Raw genomic sequence first — 16378 nt, forward strand, 5'->3', positions numbered from 1 at the left:
GGGATATTACGGACTATTAGGACTCAAAATCAGCCCATATTATGATGCACAACGGTTTTCCTGATTTATTAGGAACGATTGATTGATTTGGTTCTTTGGGTATTTTCTTACTTAAAGGTCGATAACCATTAGACGAGGAAACAAGAATGACGGTTCTTATTGTGAGAAACTGTAAGACACAGCATGTGCCTAAAGCAGCACAAACTATTGTTGCTCACTCAAACATCCAAGTTACATAAAACTCTTAGTGATTATTATTGCTAACAAATTTCAAAGGCGCCTTGAAAATTCGCCATAAATTGCCCTCAAATGTTTAACAATGTGGCAACATGTTATCCACTTATTCGAGGAATAGTGAAGAGAATTAACTTAATAAATTACAGTTGAACAAGAAATTTCCTGTAAACTGAACAAATATGTTCCCACCAAAAATGAAAAAGCATGCACGTAAATCACGTGCTTTAAATGTATAACATTAGCAGACGATGCTATGAGCTCCTCCAGGAGCACAGGCCCGTTCGCTTTATTGTCCTTAGTCAGGTTCTAGGTATTTTTTTATTAGAAAAGCACTGGCCACTGAACTGGTTTCATTGCGAAATTATTGCGAGATCTTTCATCTACTGTCATAATATCTGAGGGTGAACTGTTACTGATTAGAAAAAATACTTGAAATTTTCTAAACAACGAACATTAAAACGTGTAAACATCAGTCTTGGTCACCAATTAACCCCGTTTATTGAAGCACACTATTAACGATTAAATAAAAAAACAACAAAATATAAAGCACCTATTCAAACAAGGTAAGGGAGTGTATCTGAACAAAACCTGAAGATGGCACTGACCTATAATCAGTGATCTGAAGACAAACATCCATCAAACTTCTATCTTCACTAGCACCAAGCGTTAATACATATACCAAAATATATGATAGTGTAGATGTGCTGATATCATTAAGACGGTTTGTTAAGTTTCATCGTAAATGACTGTCCCGAATACGTTGAGAGAATCATTAAATGAACTGCGTGCGTTTTAAGACACTGTTTTGATGCACATGTGGCGTAACTTAAATGAGGTTCACTATCAGATTTTAATCTAATGTTTATCATCATCCATTACTAGAAATGTATTTCACAGATGTTTTTACTTTAGTCTGATATTTCTTGATATAACTAAAACATGTACAGATTATGTTTGCTCTGACCTGAAAAAGGTTTCTTCCTCTCTGACAAAAATGTCATAAGATAGAAGTTCGGTACATAACTGATAACTCCCTATTTTATACTGTTCATAATGATAAAATGCATGACATTGTTTGTCAAAACAAATATCATACTTTGATTTATATGTTGTGATATCCTTTGATCAACTTGAATAGAGTTTTACTCTTTGGTTTGCAAACAGAGTAAACGGTAGCATTATCATGAACTATTAATATCGAGTCTTTATTAAAATGAAAGACCTTTCGTTGTTTTCCATTAATGGAATACATATTTCTGTAATGATTACAGTGGAATTGTTATTAATACGTGTATGTACTGACCATGTGTCGCTGTTGTTGTCTGGTAGCCCAGTCGGGAGGCTTCGCCCTCAATGTGACTTTTATATCGTCATCATCGTGGTCATTTGGGGTGTCCAGCACTAGTCTCTGAGTCTCTGAGCTAGCAGTGTCTAGCTCATCCGACTCCTTTTTTTGGCTATCCAAAAAACCAAAACCAGCATACGTCTTTGATTTCCGAATTGGGAGCGTCATTGACCTAGCCTTGGTTAAGCTGAGCTCATTGGTAGGCCTGCTTTCATATATTTCCTCCTGGATTTTAACTGCTGTTAGCTTTGGTGTAGGCTTTGTATTGGTTATGTCAACACCTGTACTTATATCGGCGTCACTGCGTGTTGTTTCAGAGGTATTATAACTTAAGTTCGAGTCACCAAGTGGTACACGTTTTTCAGTGACAGGACTCATATAACCGTCACTAGTTCTTGAAAATCGTCTTGGTTTTCTTCTGTTGTAACTATCTAGTAAACCTAACAGCATATCCTGCCGTATCTGGTGCCTCTCTGTTCCACAGTTTTGCTCGTCAAGTACCGTTCCAATTATCTTTGGTTGATTTTCGACATTTTCAGGGGTTATTTGTGACTTCTCGGTTGAAACTGGAGGCACACTTTGATCTGGCCATGTTGTTATGTTTTCTGCTTTGCTTACACTAGATTTATCCGATGTATGCAAATGTTTTATGGTATCCTCAGTTTTAATGTTGTGCATACTCGGGTTTTGTTCATAATTTAATACGGCTTTGCTCTGAAGATAATCTTCTGATTCTTTTGCTGTAATTGCTGCGTCAGTTACATTAGTAATTGTAGTATCATTAGAAATGATAATTTCCGACCAGTCCGTCATTTTGCGCGACAACGTATGCGTATTTTTGTTAAGCTTTTCCTTGGTACATTCGGCGTCTTCACTGTCTTCAACTTGTGTACTTGATTTAGAATTCGTATCTGTCCCACCAGTATCTATTGTTACAGTTTGTATGCAATTATCACATACAGGTTGTTTCTCATTACAAGAAACTTCGCTCGTTTTTATTTCATTTTCAAGCATGTTTTTTTCCTTTTGGTGAACTATCTCGGGCACATCATCTACGGGTATTCGCATCCACTTACCATTAGCATTGACCCATTTCATTAACTTTCTGTTTGGAACAGGAGGAACTGTAGGCGGTGGTTCTTCTTTTGTCCGTTGAACGGCCGACCTTGTTTTTGTCATAAATTTTAGACACATGTCTGATACCTTTTTCTGACGAAGAAGTTCGTCTGCGTCTTGTCCGGACGGGGAAACTGAACGACTAGTGATATCTTTCTTTTCAACTCTGAAACTAGTACTTTTTTTGAGTGAGCGTACATCTGGCTTTAATGAGGTTTCGTCATTTTTGTCAGTCGCAAAGACGACAATATTGTCAGTGGTTAGTCTACGAGCAGGTTTGTTTTTACAGAATATCCCCTTTCGACTTCTTTCATCAGACGAACCCATCTTTTGTCTCTCAAGCTTTAAAGCATGCGCTACTGATATATTAGACTCCTCACATATATCAATTTTATGCTCCTCCTTTAACTCGTCATTTTCATGTATGTCACTATCAGTTTGTTTGAGCGGCACTTCATTGCTTCCATTAATTTTATTTTGAAACTGCGGTTCGATAAGCACTCCAATATATTTGACAGTTTCAGTAAACATATCATTGTTGGTTGTTTGTTTGTCTTGGATGGGCTTTTTTCTACTCACACCATCATCCTCATCATCATCATCATCATCCTCATCATCATCGTGATGTTTTCTGTTCGTTTCTATCGGATCGGGTTTACTTCTTTCTTCTGTAATACTAGACCACATTGTAGAATTTTGTATTGGGCCAATGTGTTCTTTATTTAGTATTTCATTTTCATGAGTTTCATCAATGCCTGTATCTTCATTTTTGTCATTATGTACAACTTCATATGTAAACGTATCTGTTGAAGTTTCTTCATATGTCAGAGTATATGTTATGTTTGGAGAAGGCGTTTCATCCTTTTCAGACATTTCTTTATTGGTTGTGTGATTTTCATCCGAGTCTGCGTCAATAAATTTAATATCATCAAATTCACTTTCCTGTCTTTTAACACTAGTATGTTTGCTGTTATTATCTAGATGCAAATTACTATCCGATTCATTGTTTGTTACGTGTGATTCGTTTGATGTATATTCTATTGATTTGCAATTCATGCCTGAATGCAACACAGTCTCCTTAACCGGCGTTGTTTCCTCTAGCGTTAATTTATTTTTATCAACGTTTGATTGATTAAAATGAAGCTGTGCTATATTTAATTTTGAGTTATCATGCGAGGATTCTGTTTCATAAACGTGTTCTGTTTTATTACTAGCTGTTGTCTTATCAGTTCTCGTGCAGGCTATCATAGAATGTGTGGAATTTGGCTTATCAGGGTCTTCAATAAAACCATTGTCCCGTGAAATTTCCGATGGAGAATGCGCAACTTCTTTGCTGCAAGTTTTATCATTTTGCGGTGACATGTTTATTTGTGCGTCATTGTTCTTTAAATGTTGAATTTGTCTCTCGACCTGTCTTCTACGGCGACGCTGTGTACGTTTTATCAAGGCAGTTTCTATTTTAGAATTCACTCCGTAAATTGCTTTGGTCGAGGAATCCTTTGTATTGTCACCACGTATAGTAAGTGGTGGGACAAACTTGACATGGTCTGCAATGTCGCCGTTATCTTGCAGTTTATCACTTGAACCATCATTCTTCTCATCTGAGCAGTCTGCGCCATAAATCTCTCTAGACAACATGCCATTTCCTGTTTTAAATATAGCATCCTTGATACCCTTTTGTTCAGGTTCATTGTTGATAGCATTTGATCTTAGAACGTTAGTTCCTATCTGAGAACATCTTCTGATATAACTGGGAGTAATCGGAAGCTTTAGAGATGCATTATCCACGGATGCATTTTGTGCCGGACATGAAGCTATGTACACGTTTGTTAACCTATCATTAGCCTTAATTTCACGTTCCATTGCACTGTCATATCTTATAATATCTTCTAAATCGTCACCAAAATCTTCCCACTCAGACAAATCATTAAATGACGGCGAAACGCTTGAATCAAATGATGAAGTTTGTGACAAAACTTCTTCATTATCGTCATCAACATCTGTCAGAGATTTCTGGCTTTTGATCGATGTTAAATAATCGTCGTCTAGATGTTCGACAGCATCCTGAAAACTTTCAACGGATACACTTCTATCATTTATTGCTAAATATGACTGTGTAGACGTTGTATCATATATGGAACCTCTATTTTCCGCTATATGTTGAACACATTGGTTGTGATGGAGATCGAGGTTTTGAGTACACAATTCGACATACGAATTAATATCACTATTTAGATAAGCACCGGTTGTTACATTTATGTCGTGAGCTTTGCTTTGTATTGGGCCTGCAATACCATCCAAAATGTCCAATGCGTCGACAAATTGTTCAGAAGAATCCGAAACACACGAGCTGTTACTAATGACACTTAATCGCTCTTGTTTAATTGTTGTTGTGTCACCATTGTTGCACAATTCAATTTCGGCTGCAGAATTTGGGCTATCTTGTCGAGACACAGTTTTTAAATTCACTTGGAGTTCCTGTTTGGATAGAATATCTTTTGTCAATACATTTCTGAGAGAATCGTTGTTTTCATATGCCGGTTCGGCAGTGTTTTTAGAAATATCTCGGTTATCGAAATTTAATTTGGAGTCTGCTTGATTTAAAAAATCTGCGGAAGAACCATGCACACAATCTGATAAATCCTGAACTTCTGTTCTATTAATTTTATCACCAGATATGTATTTTTCTTTACAAATATATCCAGCACAAATTGTACACAAAATTCCATCTTGCAAAACCGAATTTTGAACTAATATGTCTTCATTTCCAGAATTTACATGAATGTTTTCACACACACATTTATGTTTGCAACCCTCCTGTTGCTGCCCAGTATCTGTTTCATCCGTAGGCTTTAGTTGCAGCGAAAAATTATTTAATTTTCCCTTCTGTTTGATATCTCCGTCACGATTATTTTCCGAATTACACAAATCATGCACTGTCTGCAAATTCGAGGTATAAGTACCAGGTCCGTTCAAAGAAGTCAAATGTTTCTGCCGGTTCAATTTTTTTTCCGGCTCTTCATATCGCTGTATGAAATCACTCGATGGGATGGAAGTTTCTGAAAACACTTGATTACAGCTACTTTTCTGTGTAGTAATTTTAACGGTAGATAAGCCCGACATCTTATCGCAAGCCGCATCTCGATATGTTTCAAGATTATTATTTTTAAAGGATTTCTTGTCCGGAGTTTCCACATTCAGCGCACCGGCGACCTGCTGGATAGCACGGGGAGCCGCCTGTTCGCGTGCAGGGTCACGTGACTGAGTATCGGGGGGTGGTATATCTCCATATTCATCAAAGACTACAGATAAGCAGTTTATTTCAAGATTCTGCGATACCTTACATGTATTTATGGCACCGGTTATCTCATTTTTATTCCATCTACTCGGCAGAGCAGCTTTGCTATTCTTGTCCGCACCATTTAATGAACATTTCTCAGAACGAATCTCATTCTTATTAATATGCACATTTTTTAAATTTTGAAATGTACACAACGTTTTCTCAACTGGTGGGGAATTTTGCTCTGATGAATGGTTGCTTTCATTCGGGCTTATCAGTTCATCGCAATTTGAATTTTCTGGAGAAACAGATTGATCATTTATAAACTGGCAGTCGTGTTTATTGCTTCTCACCGAATCTCTGTTTACAGTGATTATTCGATTTTCTTGTAACTCCTCTTTAGGCAATTGCATATTCGGCAATACGACTTGTAGTTTAAATGCTTCATTTTTGGTAGCTTCTGTAGGCGAGTTTTGCGTCCAATGACACAAGATGGAGTCAGGAGTTACCTTAACTTTTGTGCAGCAGGCAATACTACCTTCAAATGATATGAGTTGATTCTCGGAAAAGTCATTAATGAATACATCCAACGGTAAATCGCCATCTGTTTTATATCCTTTTAATTGATCCTGTGAGTAATTTCCTAAGGCTAGTTTTTTGGCAGAAATATTATTTTTCTGGGAATGTGAAACATTATCACTTCTATAATCTAAGGGGAATGTGCTGTTTGTGTTATCATTATTAAGGCAATGTCCAAATGTACTTGCATCGCTTTCACCTGTATGCTTGTCATGGCGTGAATTATCATGAGAACTGTTTATGACATTATCATTTGTCGTCTGCGAGGAAATGGTCTCGGGGAAAGAAATGATAGCTTCCTGGTCATTTGCGTTGATTAACATTCCGGCACCTTGTAAAGCAGTCGTAAAGCATTTCTCAGGCATTTCTTCTACAGAAGGTCTGTTGGACGTTAAAATCATGCCCATGCTATTAAGATAATTGTTTGATTTTGATGTTGTTTCATCGGTAACATCTATCTCCAAGCATGGCTCATTGTAAGTGCAAGCACAATCAGTACAATAACTATTTACTTGGCCACTACGATGAGCTGTGTTGCACAAATCACAAGCTCTATCGTCTGTTTGCACCTGCCTGACACAATCGCTACTGTTTTGTTTTTTATCTATACCCATATCATATTTCGCTTGCTCTTGCTTATTCGATAAGACATGCATTTCACTGCAATGGCCACTAACGGCGTTTTCAAACGTTGTATCTGCAACGTAATCCAAATAACACAAACAATGCTCCCTGTTGCAAGTGAAACAGACACTCTGATTCTCTACACATGTACTATTGTCACCTGTATATGGCGAGACAGCTTCATTTTGTTCGAAATAACGATCCTGTACATTTGGATTTTTCCCGTTTTCGGCAATGCCATGTATACACATGGGAGAATTTACGCGAGTTGACGCAACGTCTTCCACAGCATGAGGTGAAACTGAAGGTGCATCCTTATACACACAATCTGAACAGACATACGTGTCCTCTGCTCCAATGGGTCCACCAGAACGTTCACGTAATACATTTTCCATATCTTTATTTATGCATGTGTTTGTTTGAAACTCGGAGTATTTAAGAATATTTACCGAACTTTCCTGGCTTCCGGAACATCCAAAGTCATAATGCTTATCTTTAACGTTCGTCTTTATTCCGCACAAAGAAGTATTACGTAAACAAGCACCATGGGGCGATTCTATCTCAGTATCTTGTCTTTTATTTTCGCTTTGAATGTCTTCGGCACCTGTTCCTGGAAATGCATTGGTGCATATAAGTTCGTCAATTTTAAAATCTCCTGATTTCACAGCACATTCTCCATCAACTGGCGCACTCTTAGAATTAGTTACAGCAACAGTTTGTAAATTGTGTGTCAATATGTCACTTTGCTTATCCGATTGGCAGGGTGAACATACCTGAACGATGCTAGCGTGAGAATTGCTGAAATGTTCGTAAAACGACGTGCTGCATGAAAATTGAGAGATATTCTCCTCATTTTGATTCATTTTTGAACAGTTATATTCCTGTTTGATTTGAATCTTACTACCATCCACTCCGTGTATATCAATTCCGGTATTATTTCCGTTTATAGCATGCGCCTCAATATCAATTAAATGATTGGGAAAACAAGCAGGAAGCACATCTTCTGAAACATTAAAATTAGCTGCTTTAGTATTGGCACTAATTACGTCAACCGAATCGTAACTGTGTGTTGTTTGTTTCTCAGTACCACCGTTATTTGAATGTATATTCTCCATGTTGCACCATGTATTGCACTCGAGCAGATGCGGTCCATTACCTGGTAAACGATCCGTTGCTCCATATGCTGATAAGCCATAGTTTATGACCTCAGATTTAAGGTCACCAACAATGAGTGTTTTATGACTAACTTCATTCTTTATATGATGCGTTTCACACACTGATTTATTTGTTTCTTTTCTTTTCACAATACTTCCCTCACTGTCAGTTATTGTATATTCTGGTAATCCAAATGTGAAAAAATCCCCTTCTTTATTTTGTATTTTGTCGATTTTTTGCTCTGTACGTATATCCGCCTGGCATGATTGATTTGCCACCGATTGCACGTGGAAAATATCACTGCTTTTATCAGTTTTATTTTCTTGCTGTGTACTAGGAATGCATCTTGAACTACAATCAATTTCACACTTTTTCTCTCGCATGTTTTGGCAATTTTCTGTTACTTTCGGTGATCCTGCGCGCATCTTTGCCGGGTGGTTAATTGGCCCGTTACATTGTTTCACTCTGTTTTCCCCATTTTTACAGCCTTTTGGCTTCTGGAACTTATTTGACGCTATTTTCGGAGTATTATCGGTTGGCTTTTTCGAGTCTTGAAATTTATTTGACAACTCTTTGGATTTGCTTTCACTAATTAACGTCTTACATAAAGACGATTTTCTCTGAGTTGGTAATTTATTATCAATGGGCTGTCTTTCTTTTGGACGAACAGCAGTTCCTATAGTTTTTATTTTATTACCTTGTGCCATTTTCTTCACTTGAGTAGCCTCGTGTTTGCCCAATAAATCTGCACTATCAGTTTTATTTAGTTTCTGAACAATAGGTTTTATCTGGGATAAACCAAATCTTGACGAGGAAGCACTACCCACGGTCTGTGTTTTTCTTTTAACAGGTGAAGTTGTCGCCCTTGACACTGGTGATGTTGATTTTGAAGTCAGTTCGTTTGTTCTTTTTACTTTTAACCGTGTACCACTCAATTTGATGTTGGTATTATTTCCATTCTGTGTTTCCTTGGAACTTTGAATTGCATTTTTGTTTTCAGTTTTGATTTGTACATGTGTCGAAGTAGAATCGTAACCATGTTTAGAGGACTCGGACCTAGAGTTACTTTTCGATGACACTGACCCTAAACTTGGTGTAGATGATCTTGACCTTGAAGCACACGTTTTTGAAACGTCTGATTTGCTTGACTGCACAGTTTCACTTTGGTTGCCTATTAATGATTTTTGTACCTTTAAACTATGTTTTTTTACCGAAATTGACAATGGCGGTGATTTTAATTTCGGACTTACATCATTTGAATACACACGGTGTTTTGTGCTTGGAATGTTATTCACACGTTTCAATGTCGATTTGATAGTCACCGATGGAGCCACATCATGTGCAGCATCTCGTGGTGAAATTAATTTCCTTTCAGATTTCGAAGTCGATATGCGTGATATTTTGTTAGGCATTTTATTGAGCCTTTCATTTTTGTTCAAGGTTGATCTATCCAATGAAACTGCTGCCCGAGACGTAATATGTTCGTCGGGATTCATACTACTGTCTGTTTTAGGAATGCTAGCTCCATCGTCGACCTTTGACCTGCTGGCCCGTCTGGCACAATTGTTTGGAACCTGACTACCATTCAGAAGGGGTTTTCTTTCAGAAACTGTCAACGTATCTTTTGATAGTTTCATAACTTTATGGTTGAAAACTGTGGATGTTTGCTTATGCTCTGATACTATTTTGGTTGACTTCAAGGTCACGCTCTCTTGTTTTGTATCTGTATTGATATTGTGGGACTTCTCGTTCAAGTGTATGTCAGTAGTTTCTGTTTCCTCTTTGTCTGAGACTTCATCTGTCAAATCTTGATCAGTAATTTGGCCAGTCAATAGTACATTTGATAAATCTGTGTTTTCAACATCTTGTATCATTTTCCCCGGTTTTGTTATAGTTTCTTTTCCTCCAATCTTGCATTGTTCTTTGTTTCCTTTTACACGCGTACCGCTGACCGATTTATTCAATTTATTGTCACTCCCTTGTTTCCTAGTCTGAAGAAAAGTAACAGGAGTCTTTGCCTGCCCCAGGTCTTTTGTTTTACCTGTCACTGTGGTCTTCGTTAACGCAAAGTTCTCTTTCTCCTGGCAAGTACTCCGGACCTTGCCGACATTCACCTGTTTGGGAACTGATGCTAGGTTCTTGCTTGCCACCGGTACTACAGTGTTTCCACTTGCCCGAGCTTTACTACCTATCGGGGCACGGGTAACAACCCGCTTTGGCTTTTCATTAACCATCATAGTTTAGCATCCAATAATCCGCTTAATCCATTTAATCCACTTAATCCAATGCACTGCACTGTATCAAATGTCAACGTCGATCCAGTTTTAATTCCAACCTCGTTTATTGCACATATATGCATCCATGCTCGACGCCAATGGCATAACACAGTGATAGGTAAAATCCATTTTTACAAAACATTCATGTTTTTTGGCACTGCCAGGTGAGTATGACATGTGCATGTAGGTATCATCTTCACACTATAAATGTATAAATACGCTCATTTTCATAAAATCTTTATCACTTTCTCTCCTGGAACCCGCTGAGATTCGAATTCAAAAACCAGGTACAGTCAGTCCAATCATCAAACGGCATCTAGATTTCAAAACAATCAAACAGCCGCTCTTGTATTTATCTTTTTGCCATCTTGATTATAGCAAAAGCACAAATTTAATGTATTAACTCGTTAATTAGTTTCTTATTGAGTTCCATTTACTTCCGCGTTTATTTCACCATCGGATTTCCTTGTATCGGTAACTGGTGCCGGTTTCTGAAAAAAGGGGAATAAAAAACATAATGTATTTAAGGAAAGTCTGGTAATATTTTTCAAGAATAAGAATTTCTCTGTTTTCTTAAAAATACAATTGCTACAAATGCCACAAACTATTTTGTCGGCAAAATAATATAACATAAAACCACTGAAATGATTAAAGTATATAAACAAGCACCCGGGAACTTCGAAATTATTATTATTCAATGAAACGTGATTATATCTGAACTATAAAAAAGTTTAAACAATTAGTTTCACCCAACAATGAAAACCCATTAAGAAAACTTTTTATCTGTGTACATAACGCCTTTATGTTGAGATCAGTTACCATGCATGCTCCTCCAATTTTACAATAATTCTCAAGACATGTGGTAACGCATTATTTTGATAACGCTTGTACTTTTCCGGTATGCGGTAAAACCCGGGCATAGGTAATAATGAATCCGAGGATAGCTCGCTTAGCAAAATTTATTTCCATTATATAAATAATTTATCATATGTATTTACTAGATTATGAATTATGAATAGTATCATTTGTAAGTTGTAGATAAAAATGTTATTTAATGAATATACATTTATATGTACCTGTTCGCAATCACAATTTGGTGTATTAATTTGATTTGATCAAGGGTCATGTTGGCCTATTTCAAATGTGTATTTTGTATTATTTATGCTATGAATAAATCTTCTTCTTATAATATTGTTTGTATAGTCAAATATTTCCTGTGTAAGATTTGCAAGAGGTGTAAAATAAGTTATATGCGAAGTGTTTTATAATATATATATATATATATATATATATATATATATATATATATATATATATATATATATATATATATATATATATATATATATATAATACAATTAATTCGTAAACTATCAGACACGTCATTTATCAAATCGCCATACAGTATAAAAAGTAAAAACATATTTTAAGTATTTTTCTTTATTGCTTGATGTTTTCCTATTGATGTACATACAGTTAATTTTGGTTATACAAAATGGTAATTCTTGATTGTCTATGCGTTCACCTGTACATATTGAATAAGATAATTGTCCACATGGGCCATGTTTTTTGTATGTTATGCAAATAAAATTTTGAAACTTTATAAACTATTTGTACTTTGATACGCACATATTGAAATTTATCATGTGATTCATTGACTTAAGGATGTTTATGTTAAACGAAACTTCGCCCTGCCATCGACATCCTTGCATAAAGTTTCCTGCTTGTTCATGTAATTGTTAATCTGCCATTCTTCATCACTCGCAGTAAGTGGTGTATCATTGTTTACCCAATTGCATTCAATTGTTTCTTGGCCGTATTTCTTAAAGCCCAAGTGGCCAGCAAAGCAATGAAAGCCCTTGAAAGCAAGTAGTCATAAAGTCAGAAGCAGTTACTATTAATGAGTTTGTAATAGATCCATTTACCCAGTCGTGTCTAACTATTGACACTGCTCTAATACTAGAAGTGTAGACTTTGCACGAAAGCACGTGCACCACTTTAGCCATATCTAGTGCATTTCTGGATATTTTTATCTTTCAAATTATTGCGCGCTTGCTATCTTGTATAAGTGCTTCACACAAAAAGCCCATAAATAGTAATGGAATGTTTGTATGACACATATAGATCCATAACAAGCTGAATAAAATACACATTTGTCTGCAAAATAACGTAGGTTAAAGTGACTCGCTCATAATTTGTAAAATGCACTTTTTATTGCGAAATAAAGTGCTTCAAATACGAAATAATAAGGAGAGAAAAAAATACCAAAAGCTGGAACCCTTCAGCAAATGTTGATATTTGCTCAAATATCGTCTTTGAAGACCACAATTTCCATTAGCGTTTATGACCACTTGAAAATTAATTATGGCTATGGTGTTGCGTGATTGGTTGATTGACATTATAACGTGATGTTATCAATGTATCGTTAAAAGGTCAATATATCCAACACTTTTGTTCGAGTCTCGGCGGCCGTGTGGATTAGCAGGCTGTTTCCTACTTTTTTTCTTGATTTTACCGGACTGAGTTTAAACCCCACTAAAACCAAAGTATTTTTATGTTATAACTGTATTTTTCTGCAATATAGAGTAAAATAATGATAAAATAAGTGTTTTCAGATGCATTTCAAGGACTATTAATATTTGGTCCAAAAACATGAGCGACTCTATTTAAAGCCAATCGTTCACATCTTTTTTTCTACTCTTATATTGATTCTCAGAACGGACCATGTTACAAAAGTCATATTCTGTTATTAATTCTACATTTCTAAAAAATATATATTTCTTTTTTCAATAACTAGTTATCGAAAAAAAAAATGATATTGCACTGTGCAACTATTAAAGATGCACTCTTACTCACACACATGATACACCACAGTTAAAACAATTGTTTTGGAAAACCAAAATGGATGAATACATGTCGAAAACAATGGTTCTTATGAATGATACCAAGTTTCATTCGAATGAAAGGTGCAGAAAACATGGTATTTCTTCCTTATGAGACTGTAGATCACTCTAAATCTTTTAGCACCCACCAGTCATTAAATATTAATGCGTTTTCAGCTATTGAAACACGGTTACGATCGTGTTTATATTTTCCATAAGTTCATTATTCAGTAAGTAGTAAAAGGTGTATCACTCATACTTTGTGTTTGTTTTACATGTGTATGTATTGATTTTGGATAAGTGTGTCATTTTAGCTATATTTCATCTCTATGTTCCTCATTCATATTGCAATAAATGACTGAAAGTACGTCAAACCCAAAACTAGATTCGATAAATGATAAACTGTAACGAACCTGTGATTTCACAATGAAGATGGGATGTCAGATATCCCCGTGCATAATCAGATAACTCGTGCATTATCTCGTGCTGGAGAATTCCCGGGGAAGTGGCAGCCACAGCAGACCTGGAACTACACTCTCACTATGTTAGCATTCATTTACTAAACACTTCAAATGATGACTCTTTATCAGCTTTTTTTGCACATTGTATTGGTATGTAATAGACTAAGTGTCTATTAGCATTAAATATCTAGGCCAATGCAAAGTCCATTAGGAAGCAAAACGTAAATCACATGAAATAAGAATCCGGCCGTTCTGGCTCTCACTGGGCAGGATAGAAAACAACATCGTGTATAAGTCCTCTCATTCAACATGATATTGTGCCCTTTTCATTTCTATTTGTCTGCATAAAAATAATTAAACATCAATTATAAAATAGAGACTAATAATATTCACAGCGTATTTGTTTCGAACTGAACAATTTTTAATATTCATTTTCACATTCGTACGCCCAATTACATATAACGTCTGCTTATTTCGCCATAAGTTAAATAAATAGTTTTACATAATTTTATAAATGTCTGCTTTTGCGCAGTGGTTTCAAATGTATTGTATTGTATCACTGCAAATAATTCAATTTTATAGGCAACGCTTCACAAATTCAAAATAAATCAACTATATAACAAAAATAAAATCCATTTATATAAACATATAACAAAACGGCGTCAAATTCATGGGAACATTTCATTCAGCCAAAACAAAAGTATTGAATAGTTTCGAATCCCCCCTCTCCCATCAACTGCTAACTATTGTAATGTTAGACTCGAATATCAGGTGCTTGAAGAACAGTAACCTTATTCTGTAATCGGTATTGTTTAATCCGACAAACATCTGTTTCTCCTATTTAAACGCCAACACCTGAATTCTTTGTTTCTGTTTAAATTGTTCTTGACAACCCAACAAATTTGTTCTACACAAGTATCCAGTTACATGCTATGGCAGTGTTTTCATTTGTATCCAGGAGCGTAGCTAGCCCTCTATTCATGTGGATTCATAATTGTGCTAGGTGGGTTCGGGGGGTGGGGGGCATGCCCCCCCCCCCGGAAAACATTGGAAACCATGGTGCAATCTGGTACATTCTAGGCGTTCTGAGGTGCTTTATTTAATACTTCGAAATTGACAGATTTAGGATCATGCAGTCAACTACGCATACTTTGGGTATTTATTTTCGATTTTTTTGTCAGAATCATGTGGATTCAGCCGCGAACTCGCGTATAGGCAGCTACGCGCCTGGTACATGTATCTTACAACTCAACGTTCAAGGAAAAATAAGACTTGAACAAAAAGTTATGATTTAAGCACAGGTTTGAAAACTACTCGCATTGTTGATCTACAATTAAATATCATTTAATATTTGTAAATCAATATTTAATTTCATGTTTATCAAAAAACATATCATTGAATCATCAGTTAATGTTTACAGTATTGTTATACCGAATATTGAAACAATACCTACAATCATAAATCTGAAATAGACTTACCAAATGATTCTCATCCAAAACAATAAACCGTATATAGCTTTTTAACAAACTTATATATATATATAAACACACACCAGTCATTATCGATACGTTTTAAATATTATATTTGAATTTAACCAATGGTTGAATTGTCAAGCAAAAGTTAAACTTCCTGTGATATGCTTGAAATTCATGTTATACGATGCACATTTATCCTGCATGAGTTTAATATCTGCTGACAGCTTTTGAATACACTTTATGGATGTTTGTTATTTCTTTACAATATGTCATTCTATCGTATATCATTATCGCCTTCAGGTTTTTGTTGAATCTAGTTACACGTCCATGTTTGTGTTCAAGTTCAAGATAAGCAGTATTTTATTCAAGTTTGTTTCATGTATTTAGATCTTGTTTCCTCCTTATTAGGAAAAGTTTAAACTCGGTGTACACTAAACTATGGTCTATAAAAGGAAGAGTATGTTTCACAATATATTTATTAAAACACAATGTGTTTATTTACTTTCCCTTTTATTCTGTTTCTTCTTGGTTTAATACATACATTTCACGAAGTATGTACACGATTACTTTAGTATATGGTACTTTTCTCACTTGGAACATCATTAACACAACAGTATTGTTTTTAAACACCTTACACATTATACATTAAATCCAATGAACAATGTTTGAGTATATCACCCACATTTGACCAAGGCTAGAAAACAAGTAAAGACAGTCATTTTCCGTTTACAATATATGATCCTAAGTCCAGTTTACTCTGTCAGACCGAAACCCATTCCAGAACGCTTACACATTCTGGCCATTATTAAAAGCAAACATGAACAGCATCATATCTAGCGATGATATCACAAGGATCCATGTATCCTGTACATACCCCTACATTGTCCAACATTCCATACCACCTCACGATTCCATGTACACAAACAGAGACAGAACATTATAACAGGT

The 16378-nt window shown here is 35.8% G+C and overlaps 1 protein-coding gene across 3 annotated transcripts in view; it reads right to left on the reverse strand.

Annotated features, from left to right (window-relative positions):
• The window catches only part of LOC128219956 (uncharacterized), a 65854-nt gene extending 50057 nt beyond the window's left edge, over window positions 1-15797 (reverse strand). For 2 of the 3 annotated variants that reach the window (XM_052928164.1, XM_052928161.1), the window contains exons 1-3: window positions 15434-15797; window positions 13908-14023; window positions 1541-11103 (exon numbers count right to left, since the gene is read on the reverse strand). In XM_052928164.1, the coding sequence (XP_052784124.1) occupies window positions 1541-10573 (9033 nt within the window). In that variant the 5' untranslated portion in view covers window positions 10574-11103; window positions 13908-14023; window positions 15434-15797. Of the gene's footprint in view, window positions 1-1540; window positions 11104-13907; window positions 14137-15433 lie in introns of those variants that run through there. The other variant, XM_052928163.1, reaches the window with a different exon arrangement.
• Window positions 15798-16378: the final 581 nt, after the last annotated feature.

The sequence above is a fragment of the Mya arenaria genome, chromosome 15, assembly GCF_026914265.1.
Source record: "Mya arenaria isolate MELC-2E11 chromosome 15, ASM2691426v1".
Taxonomy (NCBI): domain Eukaryota; kingdom Metazoa; phylum Mollusca; class Bivalvia; order Myida; family Myidae; genus Mya; species Mya arenaria.